General features: G+C 37.6%; 1 protein-coding gene across 1 annotated transcript in view; it reads left to right on the plus strand.

Moving 5' to 3' along the window:
- LOC149037792 (receptor-type tyrosine-protein phosphatase S-like) overlaps positions 1–15,000 on the plus strand; it is a 29,185-nt gene that overhangs the window by 13,512 nt on the left and 673 nt on the right. Inside the window, 19 exon segments of the mRNA XM_089187368.1 lie at positions 1–92; positions 856–1,134; positions 1,457–1,732; positions 1,969–2,244; positions 2,578–2,853; positions 3,474–3,788; positions 4,141–4,208; positions 4,745–4,979; positions 6,439–6,723; positions 7,694–7,790; positions 8,399–8,634; positions 9,556–9,867; positions 10,760–11,127; positions 11,603–11,890; positions 12,251–12,521; positions 12,866–13,203; positions 13,767–13,892; positions 14,189–14,340; positions 14,898–15,000. The exon segment at positions 1–92 is cut by the window's left edge and continues 187 nt beyond it; the exon segment at positions 14,898–15,000 is cut by the window's right edge and continues 33 nt beyond it. Coding sequence (XP_089043494.1) covers positions 1–92; positions 856–1,134; positions 1,457–1,732; positions 1,969–2,244; positions 2,578–2,853; positions 3,474–3,788; positions 4,141–4,208; positions 4,745–4,979; positions 6,439–6,723; positions 7,694–7,790; positions 8,399–8,634; positions 9,556–9,867; positions 10,760–11,127; positions 11,603–11,890; positions 12,251–12,521; positions 12,866–13,203; positions 13,767–13,892; positions 14,189–14,340; positions 14,898–15,000 — 4,393 coding nt within the window.

A 15,000-nucleotide genomic window follows, 5' to 3' on the forward strand; every position in this document is an offset into this window, starting at 1 on the left:
GAACAGAATAGACAGTGGCGACGATTACACATGTCAAGCGAAAAACATAGTTGGAACGGATACTACTAACGCTTCCACGATTAATGTTCAGTGTAAGTGACTCAAATTAGCCATTGTATGTATAAGCACTAGCGGTGATATTCACTATGTAAGTGATGATATTACTATGTAAGCGGATTGTATATACCTAACCTTAAGTAAAATATTTCTATATTGTAATTTAATTCGATTGTTTCATTTTTCTCGCGTGATTATCTCGAATTAAATCAGCTAACCCGCTTAAATGCAGTAAATTTTGATCGAATTCATTGCTTTTAACTTCTTACCGAGGTAAGCTTAGTTTGTATTACAAGATATACTTCGAGAAGTACACATTTTTCACTCGCTTTTCATTCAAAATACTTATTTTGACCCGAAAGTATTCCGATGATTTTCAAACTAATTACTGACATGCTTACTCTTGGTCTAGTTCATGTTTTTTACGAGGAGAAAATTGCCACGATGGGAAGTGACTAGTCGTACGTTAGTGTACATAGTGGCTGTTTGTTTGTAAGCGATATCGCAACATACATTCTAAATTGGAACCGTTTCTTGTACGTAGTACAACTATTGTGTGGTTAAGCATATTATTATTTGTCGTTATGCAGCCTTTCTTCTTAAAGAGCTTCTTTTTGTAGCACCACTTTATGTCCTTTCACCGAAAGATTGAAGAATGATCAGGCAGTTGTCTGACTGTGGAGCAAAGCTGAAAAAGCAAACCGCGAGCCAAGCGGTCGTATGACGAAATTTGTTATCATGTTATATTTATGCTTTCGTGTTAGTACTTTGCAATGTAAATTTTATTTTTAATTGCAGTTCGAGCTGAAATTGTCTCTCATCCTCAAGCGAAAGTCACAAAAGAAGAGGGGAATAAGTTAACTTTATTTTGTAATGCCACTGGAAACCCAACACCGATAATATTATGGACCAAAGATGGATCTCCGTTAAACAACAATTCTAGGATCAGGTTTTCAATACATAACAGGCTGCTGACCCTATCAAATGTGAACAGAACAGACAACGGCCACTACCGATGTGTAGCGAACAACAGCTTGGGAAATGATACCTCAAACGTTGCTACTGTTGACATCCAATGTAAGTTCTCATATCATTACTGTATTCTATTTTCTTACCAAGGTATGAGTTGCGTTTTGATAATCAGTGTCGACTGTCAGAAGCTTTCACACTTTTTTCTCCAATTCACCCTTTATTTTTGTTTCCGCTGTAGTCAACTTTTTTGTCTAATAAACATGGCCTTTGAATAGCATTTGCTCCTACCCTCTGCAGTACATCTTTCATCATATGATTTTTTTTAATAGCAGAAAAAAGGATGTACAGTCATGTATGCATTTCTATGCTGACGCTTTGTTTATCAGTTATTTGCCCTTTGCTAACAAGATCAATTTCAAAATTGCAGATAAACCTGAGATTACTTCTCATCCTAAAAGTGTGGATATAAAAGAAGGAGGAAACGTGACCTTTTCTTGTAATTCTACTGCAAATCCATCACCGACGACATCCTGGACTAAAGATGAATCGGCTATAACTAGCAATTCGAGGATCAGTTTTTCAGTTGTCAAAAGAGTTTTGACGATAACAAATGTGAACAGAAAGGACAGGGGAGAATACAGATGTGTGGCGAGCAACAAACTTGGGAACGACACAACAAAAGCTGCTAAATTAAATGTGAAATGTGAGTTCATTGGATTGTCTTTTAAGATATCGATCGTCCTCCAACGACCAATCTTTTATGTATTCTCCTGTTTCTTTATGATCAGCGTAAACGGGTTTGCTTTGAAGTGGGAATTTTTTTCGTTGGAAAAGGTGAATGCCGTTCAGAATAATTAACCGAGTACCATTTTTAAAGAGATACTGAGTGAATGAGGAACCAGGATAAAATTCATATCCGTCTATCTATTTCGTTTTCAGATGAACCGGAAATTATCACTGATCCCTCTAATGACACGGTGAAGGAAGGACAAAACACCACCTTTTATTGTAACGCGACTGGAAATCCATTACCAGCAATATCATGGAAAAAAGATGGACATTCTATTGGCAATAATTCCAGGATCAGTTATTCAGCAGAAAGCAACGAGTTGAGGATAATAAATGTGAACAGAACAGACAGAGGAAAATACCATTGTGTGGCTAACAACAGCATTGGTAATGCCAGCTCAGACGCTGCTACATTAGCTGTAGAATGTAAGTATTAAAAATAATAATAATAAAAATAATAATAATAGCAATAATAATAATAATGATAATAATAATAACGATTTTTCATGAAGGAACCCAACTCGCCAAGGCGGTTTTCAGTGGGGCCCAGTGAGTATTCATTGAATTCTTGTAACTTATTCGGTAGAAAGTGAGCTCGAGAGTCTGGAAAAACAGTCATACTGTTCTTGCAGGTCATTTCAATTGGTTCAGCCATGTCTGCTGTAAACATGAACGACCATTGAATTGTCGAATTCAAAAAGATGTCGACACTTATAACTAGTGTTGCTAATGTTCATTGCAATTGTTTTACAATTGTAGATAAAAGTGAGATTACCACTCATCCTAGTAATGTGACAAAAACAGAAGGAGAAAACGTTACGTTACACTGTAGTGCTACTGGATATCCGCTCCCTACTCTATCATGGACCAAAGATGGATCTGACATTGGCAACAATTCCAGGATCAGCTTTTCAGCAGACAAAAAGAAGTTGGCAATTACCAAAGCGAGCCGAGTAGACAGCGGAGCATACCGATGTGTGGCGAACAACAGCCTTGGAAATGATACGTCTATGGCTGCTGTTGTAGATGTTCAGTGTAAGTAAGCGGAATATTCATGAGACAACGAGTTATTGGGATCATTAAGTAGGGCTCGATAGTCCCAAAAAAAAGGCCGTAATGTTATGGTTCGAAAAAGGTTAACGGTTAGTTAAACAGCGGCTTTTAAGCTTCCCAGTTTAGCTAAATTCAAGGTCGCCAGTTTTGTAGTGTGGCTCTTAAGGACACTTTCTTGGGTTGCGAATTACGTCAAGCGGCAAACATGTCTGGTGCAGATGTGTAGCTGAAAACAGCAAGAATATAGCATATTCATCTGCAGCTACCCTCACAGTGCAGTGTGAGTAAATTCACTAGAAATGTTTTCAGATATTACCCAGTGTAGTTTCAAATGCCCTGTATTGCTGTGACATGCAATATTTTATTAAATTCCTTTGTTGCGTTCATAAGCTGTATGCCGTAGTATGATATGAGAGGAAACGTTGCCAAAGGAAAAAAAGACAACATTTAATAACGCTAATTGCCCTCTATAACCTGTCCTTAGCTTTTCGGTGGAGACTTTTAGAAATCGTTGACGGTAATTCTAATTTCTTGTTCTTTTTTGTTTCTTTTTTTGTTTGTTTGTTTGTTTGTTTGTTTGTTTGTTTGTTTTTTTCCTGCAGATGTACCAGACCCACCAAAGGATGTCAAAGTGATCTCGAGAGCTTCACGGGAAGTGAATGTCTCCTGGACGGCTGGTTCTAATGGAAACAGCGCCACTCAGAACTACACAGTGGAAATCAAAGAAGATAAGCAGACTTTCAGAGATGCCATATGTCAAGGAACACTCTTAAAGAATAATTGTGTGATTTACTCCACAAGAGTTTCTATCAAAGAGCTGCTTCCTTGGACAACATATTACCTCAGGGTGTCTGCCAGGAACATGATTGGTTCTAGTCACTACAGCTCTGTAATAAATGTTACCACCGAAGAAGAAGGTGCTCTTTTTCTAATATTTTAAGTTCCTTTTCATTTGATAAATTCTATCATATACCTGTATTTTGAAGATTTCTTCGGCAACTGATAAATTGATTAAGTTGGTGTTGAGCTTTTACCACTTGTCTTACATTTACTTCGTGTCATTTGTCTGTTTGTTTTTTTGTGTTTTTTGCAATGTTTTGTTCGATATTTTTTAACTCTGCACTAGGCTTTACCTATGCCTTGAGTTGACTTTTTTAACTGTAAATGTATTGCTATTATACCATTGGGCTTTTTAAGAAAAACTCTATACTTCAATTCTATATATTTCTTGTAACTCACTGGGAGAAATGTGCTATTATTTGTTTACAGCACCACGCTCCGCTCCACCTTTTAACGTGACTGTCCTCAATTCTACTGCTGTTAACGTTTCTTGGCAGGTAGTAGACCCACTTTTTTTTACCTAGCATTTATTAGAGTTTCCTGCTCCACTGACACCGTTATCAAAAGTTTTTTTAAATAGCTGTGCTCTATAACACTCAGAAAAAGAGAACACTAAGACATGCGCAGCGGGCAGGTTGGACACTTTTGGTGACTTATTTACCAATTCACTATGGTTCCGAGTGGTCACAACTGTGCTAACATTACAATGAATGCATAAACATTTTTTGAACTGACCGCAGGAGCTAAAGAAATGAATTTATCGCATTGTATTGTAATACAATTTAGGAAGTGATGTTGCATTTAGTATATTTATCAAGTAATTGTGGCTAAAAGATATTAATATTCATCATCATTCATCATTATCGCTTGGAGAGACTGGAAACCGAAAGGAAATTGTGGAGCATGATTAAAATGCCGTGTGAGTAAATTATTACTCAACATATTAAAATTAATGGCAGTTTGATACCTTTGTTGATTGATTTTAATGTACTCGGCTCCCTTATCACAGTTTAGTATTATCATTGTCATCTAGATGCTCACTAAGGAAGACGCTAGAGGTGATATTCTGGGCTATTACATCCTGTACAAGAGAAAAAGCGAGCCAGAGGTACCATGGAAGAACAGAACTGTTAACAGAATGGATATCACGTTTTTAGTACTAGCGTCTCTTGATAAGTACACACCATACCAGTTTGCCATACAGGCCTTCAACAGCAAGGGTGTCAGCCGTCGGAGTGTAATTAAGGAGAGAAACACAGACGAAGATGGTGAGTTGCTTAGACAGTCGTCCAATTGTTTAGAAGATGTCCGTCGACAAAGTGCTCAAAATATACTAAGCTATGTAATCATTAATATGCAACCAATACGCACCTATCTTACTTTTCTCTTAAGCCGGAGCAACTCCGACAGTATCAAAACATGACTGTTGTGAGCATTTTTTGTTTCTTTGCTCTATTTTTTAGCTTATTTGTTTGAGAATATTAATCGTGTCTCCGTATTAATTTTTGTTATTAAAACGTGAGCAGGGCGAAAATCCTCAAAGGGAGAACAAAATAGAAAGTCCGAGTTTAAAAGGTTTTCACGCTCAGTTAGATTGCAAGCTTACATACGGTAATAAAAATCAAACACAGCTAACACTCGTATACCATTTAAAGTTTTGTGTTCAAAAACAGAACAAAACAGGAATGATGACAAATATAACCAAACTGGCATATCTGTTAAAATTCATACTAATCATGACGGTGTCAGAGCGAATATGATCATGCTGAGGTCCATCGCCGCTCGCTCGTCATGGCGATCTCCGGTCATTGCAGGGAAGCAAGCATCAGAAACTTTATCGGCCGTCCTTTGAGTGAAAAAAATAGGAGCTTGCTCTGATATGCTTTCCGATGCGTTAAGTGGAAAGCCACATCAGTCACTGCAGCCGAGTTTTGCGGCACTGTCATTCCGAGCGATCATCATGTTCCGGTGAATTCGGCTGTCGTTCATTTATAAAAAACTCGCCTTGAACAGTTTGTTTTCTACCTTGTCATGTGAAAAAACTCGCGTGTTTTAAAGAGCCATAATTCGGCTGAAGTTCACTGAACATTTCACTATAAGATTCTGTATCAGTGACTTAAAAATTTCAGGCAAAAGTGTTAAATTCGACCTGCCAAACTATTTAAGTTTGTAAATTATCGCAGAATGTGAACTTTGATGATTTTTTAACTCTGATGGTTTGACATTTTTGACAGCTTTAGTCTCGTACAGCTAAACAGATTATTTGATACATTCTTACAGCGATTCTTATTGGCTTATGTTAGATTGTAAAGCATGCTGACGACACTGTTGTTCGCTTTGGAAATAAAGTTTGTTTTGAAAGTTGAAAGTGATGCTTGGAGAATTTAACGGATTCTTTATTATAAAACAAATAGAGAAGCCTTGACCGTGCTCTGTTCTGTTGCAAAGCCCTTAGGAAGCGGCTAGAGCACTCAAGAAGTGGGGAAAAACACGAAACGTTGGCGAGTGTTTCTCCCTACACTTCTTTCATGCTCTAGCCGCTTCCTACATGCTTTCTAACAGAATAGAGCACAGTCAAGGCTTCTCTATTTTTTTAATGGGATTGCACACGCGGGGCCTCACGGGTCATATAATAAATCCAGTGACCGACCTGACGTTAACTTGAAGTATATCGCTTGTATTTTATTGTACATGTTTTCTCCTTAAAATTGATTATATGCTTTTCAGTACCTTCCGAGGCACCGGAATGGATCTCTGCAACAACAAAGAACAGCACTAGTATTGAATTGGCATGGAAACCTGTTCCTGAGCGTAATTTGAATGGCTACCTCACTAATTATGTCATAAGGTATACGGATGGCGAGGAAGAAATACAAAGGAAAGTGGGAAGATATAGAGAAAAAGTGGTAATAAATGGGCTCAGAGCATCGACCACGTACTCCTTTAACATTTCGGCTGCAACTGACAAAGGTGAAGGTCCACGAAGTAAACCCACGGAGGCTAAAACGAAAGGTGAGAGAAACAAACTAAATAGCTAATAATGATGATAACAATGATTTTAATAATAAAAATTTGATTAAAAAAAGCAATAACTTTTTGACGTTTTATAATTGTTCAAAAAATAATACCATCTTTGTTATTTTTTCGTAAATCTTGAATTAAAAAAAAGGGCAAGATAAAATGTAGCATGAACGCAAGTGACGAATGTTCTGATTTCTTCTCTTTTTAATAATATTGATGATAATAATTACATTAACAAGGATAAAAATGATTACAATAATAATAATATTGAAAGTAATAATAATGGTAATAGTGCCAATGATAACTATGAGAAACAAAAGACGTGCTCAACAAAAAACGTTGCGTATCCTCTTGTTGTTCAAGTCTGAGAAAAAGGAAAAGACAAATAATTTCATGAAAGGATCTTTTAAAAAAATTCAAAATATCGGGAAATAAAGGAAAGTATCCTTCGCTCCTTTTGTGATTGAACCACCTTGAACAATGAGCAAGCATTTTCATCCTTTCGTGAAAAAGGTAAGTGGTCCTTGCATGATTGGTTTTTTAACTTATAGCCTTTCTAATGGGTACTGCAAAGATCTTAGGAACGACCTAAGGCAACTAAAGCTATTGAGTGATATACTTTTTATTTAAAGACAATGATGCCACCCATTATTGAATCTTTAATAAATGATGATAATGATAATCGTTTTGGTTGGTTGATTGTTATAATAATGATAATGTTAATTATAATAGTAATGATAATAATGACAATAATAACTATGGCAACATGCAATGGCAGGACTTGTGTAATAATTGATGTAAATCCATACTGACAGAAGTACACTAAACGTTACCAAAAATGATTTACCCGCTTACTTCGCATTCGATTTTCCGGACTTACCGTCTCATGAACATTTAAATATTACGTAATTTCTAAATATTCCTTTTGATTTGCATTTATCTGTGTTTCTCTTTGTTGAAGACCCACCCACCCCTCCGGATCCTGACGACGTAGGGACAAATGAAGTTTCTGTTGCCTTTAAACCCTGGCAAATTTTGAGTAATGGAGATAAAGTCAGGTTAGAATTGTTTATTTCATATATTGTTGGTTTTTTTGTCGGTTTTTCTAGCTCGAGATTGAATTGTGAATGATTCCAAAAGTCTAATCTTAAAGTTAATTCAATGAATCACCCCAATTATCACATGCAAATATCTCCTTAAAGGAGTTTTGACCCTTTCACGCCCGGATCTCATTAGCAATTCTCCTTACTATCTGCCATACAATTCTTATAATATTAGTTCTGAGAATTTGGTATTGAATCAACTAATAATCCCCAAGCTGATATTTTTATTTATTCTCATCACTTGTCTGTTTGATAGTGTATTAATTTGGTATGGAGAAATTCTGTCTCAGTCACCCGTGGGAGTTAAAGGGTTAACCCTGTCATTGAAATTTGCTTTTTTTTTTTTTCTAAGTCGTGATAACTTTAATAAGGTCACTGCGTGCTTTCACTTTTATCATCTAAAGTTTTTTTAAGCAGATATCATGTTAAAACCTTACTTGTTTGCTCGTTTGAGAATTCGCTTTTTTTCATTAATTCCTCTTTTACTTTAATGGGATGCCATTAAACTGGGTTTTGACTTTCTACATTGCTTAATAAATACCTTTTTTATTTATTTATTTCAGTTACTACCAAATCATCGTCGTACCACTAAAAGAAGGGAAAGATCCTGGAAAACCATCAGATAAGGAGTATGTTAATGTCATCAAAAGGTATGAAGATAAATCGAAGGGTGAACCCTACATTACGGCTGAATTTTCTAACGATAACAAACAGAGTAAAACCTTTCCTGTTGGAGATGAGAAGTACTATTCAAGAGGAAGAGGAAGTGGTGTTGTGGCAAGAAGAAAGCACATAGAAGGTGAGTAATTTAATCATAAACTTTCTCCCAGTTGATCTGAATTACAAATTATACTTAAATACAGATTTAAGTTTCACAAACTGATTTAGCTGACTGCGTGTATCTATTTTGTTATATGCATTTCCTTACCTACTTGTTGGATTGCATCAGTCTGTATGAATACAGCGATCGAAATGGAGAGGGGCAAAATAATTAAATAATTGAACGTCCTTTATATAAATTAAACTTGCTTAAGCTTAGATTCCATGCGATCATGAGGTGTTCTCAAGAGATAAAGAAAATTGTGGCGATCTTTAAATTTAAAGGGAACACTACTGTGTGGATCAAAGTGCGCTGCGTCCAAACCTCCCAATTGTTTTGGTAGTATTTCCACGAAATTGCCTCGATTATTGCAAAACTTTTCCAAGACTATTCAGACGATCATGACAATCCAGAGAATCTTACTTTCCCCTCCCCTTCACTCACTATTGTATTTAAAAAAAAACGCCAGTCGAGTAATAATATGCAACTTTTGGTGTCAAACTATTGGTAGGAAAAAAGGTGAGTGGATAATTTTCTGAAGAAACTGTGGTGCTGCATCAGTGAAAGAATATAACAGGGTAATAAGTATTGTCAAATGAGTTGAAGACGTAAATTGGCCACCGTTAAGAGTTTCAAAGCTGACGCTTCGAGTGTTAGCCCTTCGTCAGAGTGAATGGCGAAGGTCTAACGCCCTACACGTCAGCTTTTAAATTCTTTACGGTAGCCAATTCATGTCATCAACTCAGTTGCTAATATTAATTACCCTTTTAGTAGGAAGACCCAAAGGTTTGTTAGGAATGTTGGGGGTGGGTTCTGCGGCTCTTTTGTCATGTTACTTGGATATCAAATCTTGCATTTAATTTTCAGTGTTTTCGACTTTCCTTTCTTTTTTTCGTTTAGTCTATACAAAGTATTTTAATGGCAAGCTTGATGACAACACGGAGTACGCTGTTTTTCAACGTTCCCTTAGCGAAAATGGTTATTATCAAGATGAGGGATTTTCTCAGTTTACAACCAAAACCCTTCCAAGAGAAGAAGAGCCAACACCTGGAAAGAAGAACAAACACCTGATTGTTGTTGGAGTATTTATAGGACTGTTCATAGTGTGTGTAGTTGTTGTCGGCGGAATCGTGATTGTCTGGTTACGCGGTCGACGGCAGAATAATGCAAATGACGACGGCGAAGAGATATCTTTGGAAGAACAAGGTTACGGTATGTTGTAGTTCAGCACTTAGTTTAAATATCTCTAGGTTGATGTAATTTCTTTGTTATTGGCTCTTTTTGGTTTGCCGAAAATTTGTTTTGCTTCTGTTACATTACTGTAACCATTTGCCTTACGATAACAATGTTTGATAGAGCTTTTCTTCGTCGTCTGTGATACTATTTTACGTAGCGCACGAGCAGGTTTTAAGACACAGTCTGTTGTCTAGTTCTCCAACTCAGTATTAAAGGGAGCATCTCCATGAGACATTGTTCCCCATGACATCGTTCTCCATCTTCCAAAACTTATTTCTCAGAGAATAAGCTTCGAAAACTGGAACTTAATTATAATTAGCTCCGCTGACTATTTTGAATTAGTGGGGGTTCGAGTTATGAGGATTGGTATTGAATTTCAAATATACAATTAATAATAATGGTGAACCATGTTTGTACCATCGTTGCACAATCAACAGTCATTTTCGTACATTAAGTTTGTTTAACAAGAGCTGCTTTAAAATAATATTACTGAATTTACAAGTTCTGGTCTTATAAACCTCGAAAGGGGTTCTAGGGGAGACTTACAAGCAGTGGGGCTTCTATCCTTTTGATTAATTAGGCTTCAAAACGTCTTTGTAAAACTAGTTCCCTACCTATCTCAAAACATGAAAGGCCGCTTATAGTTGGATGCATATCTATTTACAAGTAAAAGGGCATGTAACGGTGGGGGGGGGGGGGGGTTTCATAAGCGACAGTTTACTGAACCGGTACATGAGTGCGTATGTTATCATGAATAGAATTGAAAGATAGCAAACTGCTCATTGGCTCTCTTCAAAGATTTAGATAAAGAACCTTTGTTTGTGCAAATGAAATAATAAACTGATAATTTTTATTCTATTCAACTTAGAAAACTTCGATCCAGAAGGGGAAATAGCTGTCGAGGAGTTTGAAGACCACGTGAAACGCCTTCAAGAGGATGATTTATTTTCTGTTGAGTATGGTGCTATACGCTCTCAAGGAAATGTTACTTCCAAAGCCACTTTGGCCGAGGAGAACAAACACAAGAACCGTTACAACAATATCGTTGCGTACGACCACAGCCGAGTAAAATTGACTCCAATCGAGGGTGTGCGGGGCTCTGACTACATTAACGCCAACTTCCTTGACGGTTATCAGAAGGATAAGGCATATATCGCCACCCAAGGACCACTTGAACACACGTCAGATGACTTCTGGAGAATGGTCTGGGAGCAAGGGACAAAAACAATCGTCATGGTTTGTGCTTTCTGATAATAAGTAATAATCAACGTAGATCACTTGTAATGATTTAGTTGCGTCATGTTCATTTTACCGTGCATTGTGCAGCGTAGCCATAAGAGAAAATGTCACATCTTTCCATGCCTATCTTTAAAAGAATTTGAATTTCTTTCATATTACAGAATTGAAATTTTCCAGTCGATTGTGTGTGTAAAAGTCTGTGGTTTTTGTAACATGAACCGTTTAGAAAGGAATTATTTCTTCGGAATGAAATGTTAAGCCATTGATGCTTCACCACTCCTCCCCCACCCCTTCCCCTCACCCGTACGATATTATCAGTTTTCCTCGACAATTTGCGAGTGCCCGCCTATAATCCTAGTCGGAGAGAGGATTTGGGAAAGATGAGGTGCTCACCCAATTCCTTCATCCCTGTGAATAACCTAACACAGTTCACCATGAAACGCTTGAAGTATGCCCGTTCACCCTATTCTAGGTGACAAACTTGGAGGAGAAGGGTCGCCTGAAGTGTCACCAGTATTGGCCATCAGAAGGTGCAGAATCGTATGGTGACATTCGAGTAACCTTGATGCAGACGGTGCAGCTCACTGAATTCACCATCCGCACCATGACTTTAAAGCACGCCAATAACACAGAACAACGAACTGTCAATCAGTATCATTACACAGTATGGCCTGACCATGGTGTTCCCGACTGTCCTTCCTCACTCCTCACGTTTGTGAGAAAGGCTTCTAGAGCAAATCCTCCGGACGCAGGGCCTATGGTAAGTTATCTTATATTTCGCAGGAAGAAGTGAGAAAGAATTTAAATGAGTGGTGGGGCGTACAATCAGCTAAATGTTTTCTAGTAAGGAAAATGGCATATTGCATAGTGGAAATATTATTGTTAACTTCTAATCTAGAAAAAAATTAAACAAAAAAAATCCACTTTCTTCTCTCTCAGTGATCGTTATGTTGCATCTTGTAACTGAGCACAGGGGATTATCATCTTGTTCTGAAACAAGTGATGACTTACAGGAAAGTTTCCACAATCTAAGCAAATATTAACTGCAGAAATAAAAAAAGAGGCACACATATTTGGTCCTTTATTAGTTCCGATATATCATTAGTGAATTTTCATTCAGGTTGTTCACTGCAGTGCCGGGGTGGGCAGAACTGGTACATTCATTGTGGTAGACGCAATGTTGCGCCGCATTGCTGCAGAGAAAACAGTGGATGTATATGAATATGTCACCTCATTGCGACAAGATAGAAATTTTATGGTACAAGTTGAAGAGCAGTACATTTTGATTCATGACGTCCTGGTGGAGGCCATCCATTCCGGATTCACTGAAATACACGCAAATGATCTTAGATCTCATATCAAGAACCTCATGCAAGTGAATCAAACGAGCGGTATGTGTCTTTCCCAACATATACCATCCTGTCAATCCCTTATCTAATTCATATTACGAATTGGAAATAACTCCATAGAAGTGCTACTCTGTGAGTTCTAGGCTTAATGGCGATTACAAAACCATTTTATTGATGGTGCTTCATTCCACTTGTGTTTTTATAAATGTAGCGGTTTTCTTATGTAGCATCCTTTGGTTGCGAGGCTTTAAAAAAGGTTTATGATGAAACTTCACGAAAAATTTCCTCTGATCAAACGAATTTCTCTCAACCTCAGTCGGCCTTGAGAGTATTATTCATCCTCTGTTCGATTTGATGTGATAAGGTCATTTTTTTTATGCTGTTAGGCCAAAGTGAGATGGATGAGGAGTTCATCCGGCTAGGTCGCTGCATCAACACTTCCCAGCTCACAGCTCAGGCTGCTAGCATGGCCTGCAACGTGACCAAGAATCGTTATCCAAATGCGTTACCGTATGATGAAACCCGGGTTAAACTGAGTGTAATCTCAGGAGTGGAAGGCTCTGATTACATCAATGCTAACTTCATTGATGGCTACATGACTAGGAGAGCATTCATTGCAACTCAGGCACCCATACCTGATACTATACCAGACTTCTGGCGCATGATTTGGGAACAAGAATCTTCCACCATAGTCGTGTTATCAAAAGAAACAGAAGGTGACAAGGTATGCTCAATAAACCGACAATTTATCAATCAACTAAAACAATCAATCCATCAGTCTAGGAAAAGGTTACCTTCTTTGTTAGGGATGTTATTTTTGCAGGGGTTAATAGAGATGCCTTACATTGGTAAGTGACCCCCATTCTATGTCGGTTATGGGTAAGTATGTATTCCTAAAAGGCGACTTTCGTGAGCAACTTCTGAGAGACCTATAAAAAAGCCTTCTTTACTTGTAGATAGGTCCTCCTAAGTATAGTAAGACCCCTGATTATAATAGTTTGTTGGTCTTAGTGAGCGGCTGTAAGCTTCGTTGTCTTATGCATGCAGTGTTACTCCTCATAACTTTATGTAAACATATTCATTTAAATACCAGCGAATGGATACATGCATCCATTTACTCGTAACGGCTGTAGGGAAAAAAGATATGACTAAGCATCAACTAAAATATCTTTAGCTTTCGAGTCATCGTTTAGTGGGAATTGACTTGTATAGGGTAGGAGGTCTATCTATGTAATTGATCTGACTCTGGATTTAATCGATTTGTAAAGCTTAATCTTATGTGTACAGGTCAAAGTACACCAGTACTGGCCTGCAGAGAAGCCCGCGCACATTGGCACTTTGGTAGTGGAAAAGACAAGTGAGACGTCCTATGAAGACTACACAATGAGAGAAATGAAACTCACCCATACCAAGGTTCGTTCTGATGACTCTTCAGTTAATCTTCAGCAACTTTCTGTTTATTACCAATAAAATGTCAGAGAATTAGCCAAGAATTTGTGTGTTACGGGGAGATCCATCCATGGCGGTTCCTAGATTGAAGGAGAAGAATGGGGTTAAGTTAATAAAAGGCTTTTAGGACCATAGCAATATGACAAAACGTGCCAATTTCCCAAGACATGCTTTATCTTCTTCAAAGCGATCACATGCACCCTAAAATCTCTACTGACAGCATTTATCAAACACACACATTTCTCTTGTCAATATTTCAGGAAAGTGCATCGCGAGTTGTTCGTCAGTATCATTACACTGGATGGCCTGATTCAGGATCTCCAGAATCAGGTACTGGCTTGATCGATCTTATTGGGCAAGTACAACGGTGGCAGCAGCAGTCAGAAAACACTAAGATTACTGTGCACTGCAGGTGTGTATTTATAATTAAAATATTATTAAGCATATATTATAGTCTGGCTTTGGTCCTAATTGAAAAATGCTCATTTAGTCGTTATTAAGTTCACTGGTGTTCCTTAGTCCTAACGTTGTCTCCTGAATCTCGTTCCACCTTTGTAAAACATTTATACCCTGTAACTATAAGTGGACAATTAAGGCCCTAGGGAAGATCTTTTCATTCCTAACAGTGGAATGACAGCCATATCAATTTGTCGGTTTTGGCATTACTCGCTTGCTTCACTGGGTATATTAAAACGCGCACGTTGTAATGTTACCAATTTGCACACATTCATGTATTTTTATTCATCCTATATACCACTTTGCAGTAATATTTCAATTACTACGCTCGTTATAAACTGTTATATTCATTTAAATGTTAATTTATCAATCAATGAAAACTCTTGTAGCATGTTAATATCAGGTATTGCCCTTCGCTAATAAATGCTAGTGGAAAGACAACCTTTTGCGCAGTTTAGAGCAGACCCTAAGTTTATTTTCTTCTTCAACTTCATCTTCAACTTTACATTTCAGCGCTGGAGTGGGTCGCACAGGAGTGTTCTGCGCCCTCAGTATTTTAATCGGACAGTTAAAAAGTGAAGGTGTGGTAGACGTTTTTCAGACTGTGAAGCAGCTG

The sequence above is a fragment of the Pocillopora damicornis genome, chromosome 11, assembly GCF_964200805.1.
Source record: "Pocillopora damicornis chromosome 11, jaPocDami1.2, whole genome shotgun sequence".
In the NCBI taxonomy this organism is placed as follows: Eukaryota; Metazoa; Cnidaria; class Anthozoa; order Scleractinia; family Pocilloporidae; genus Pocillopora; species Pocillopora damicornis.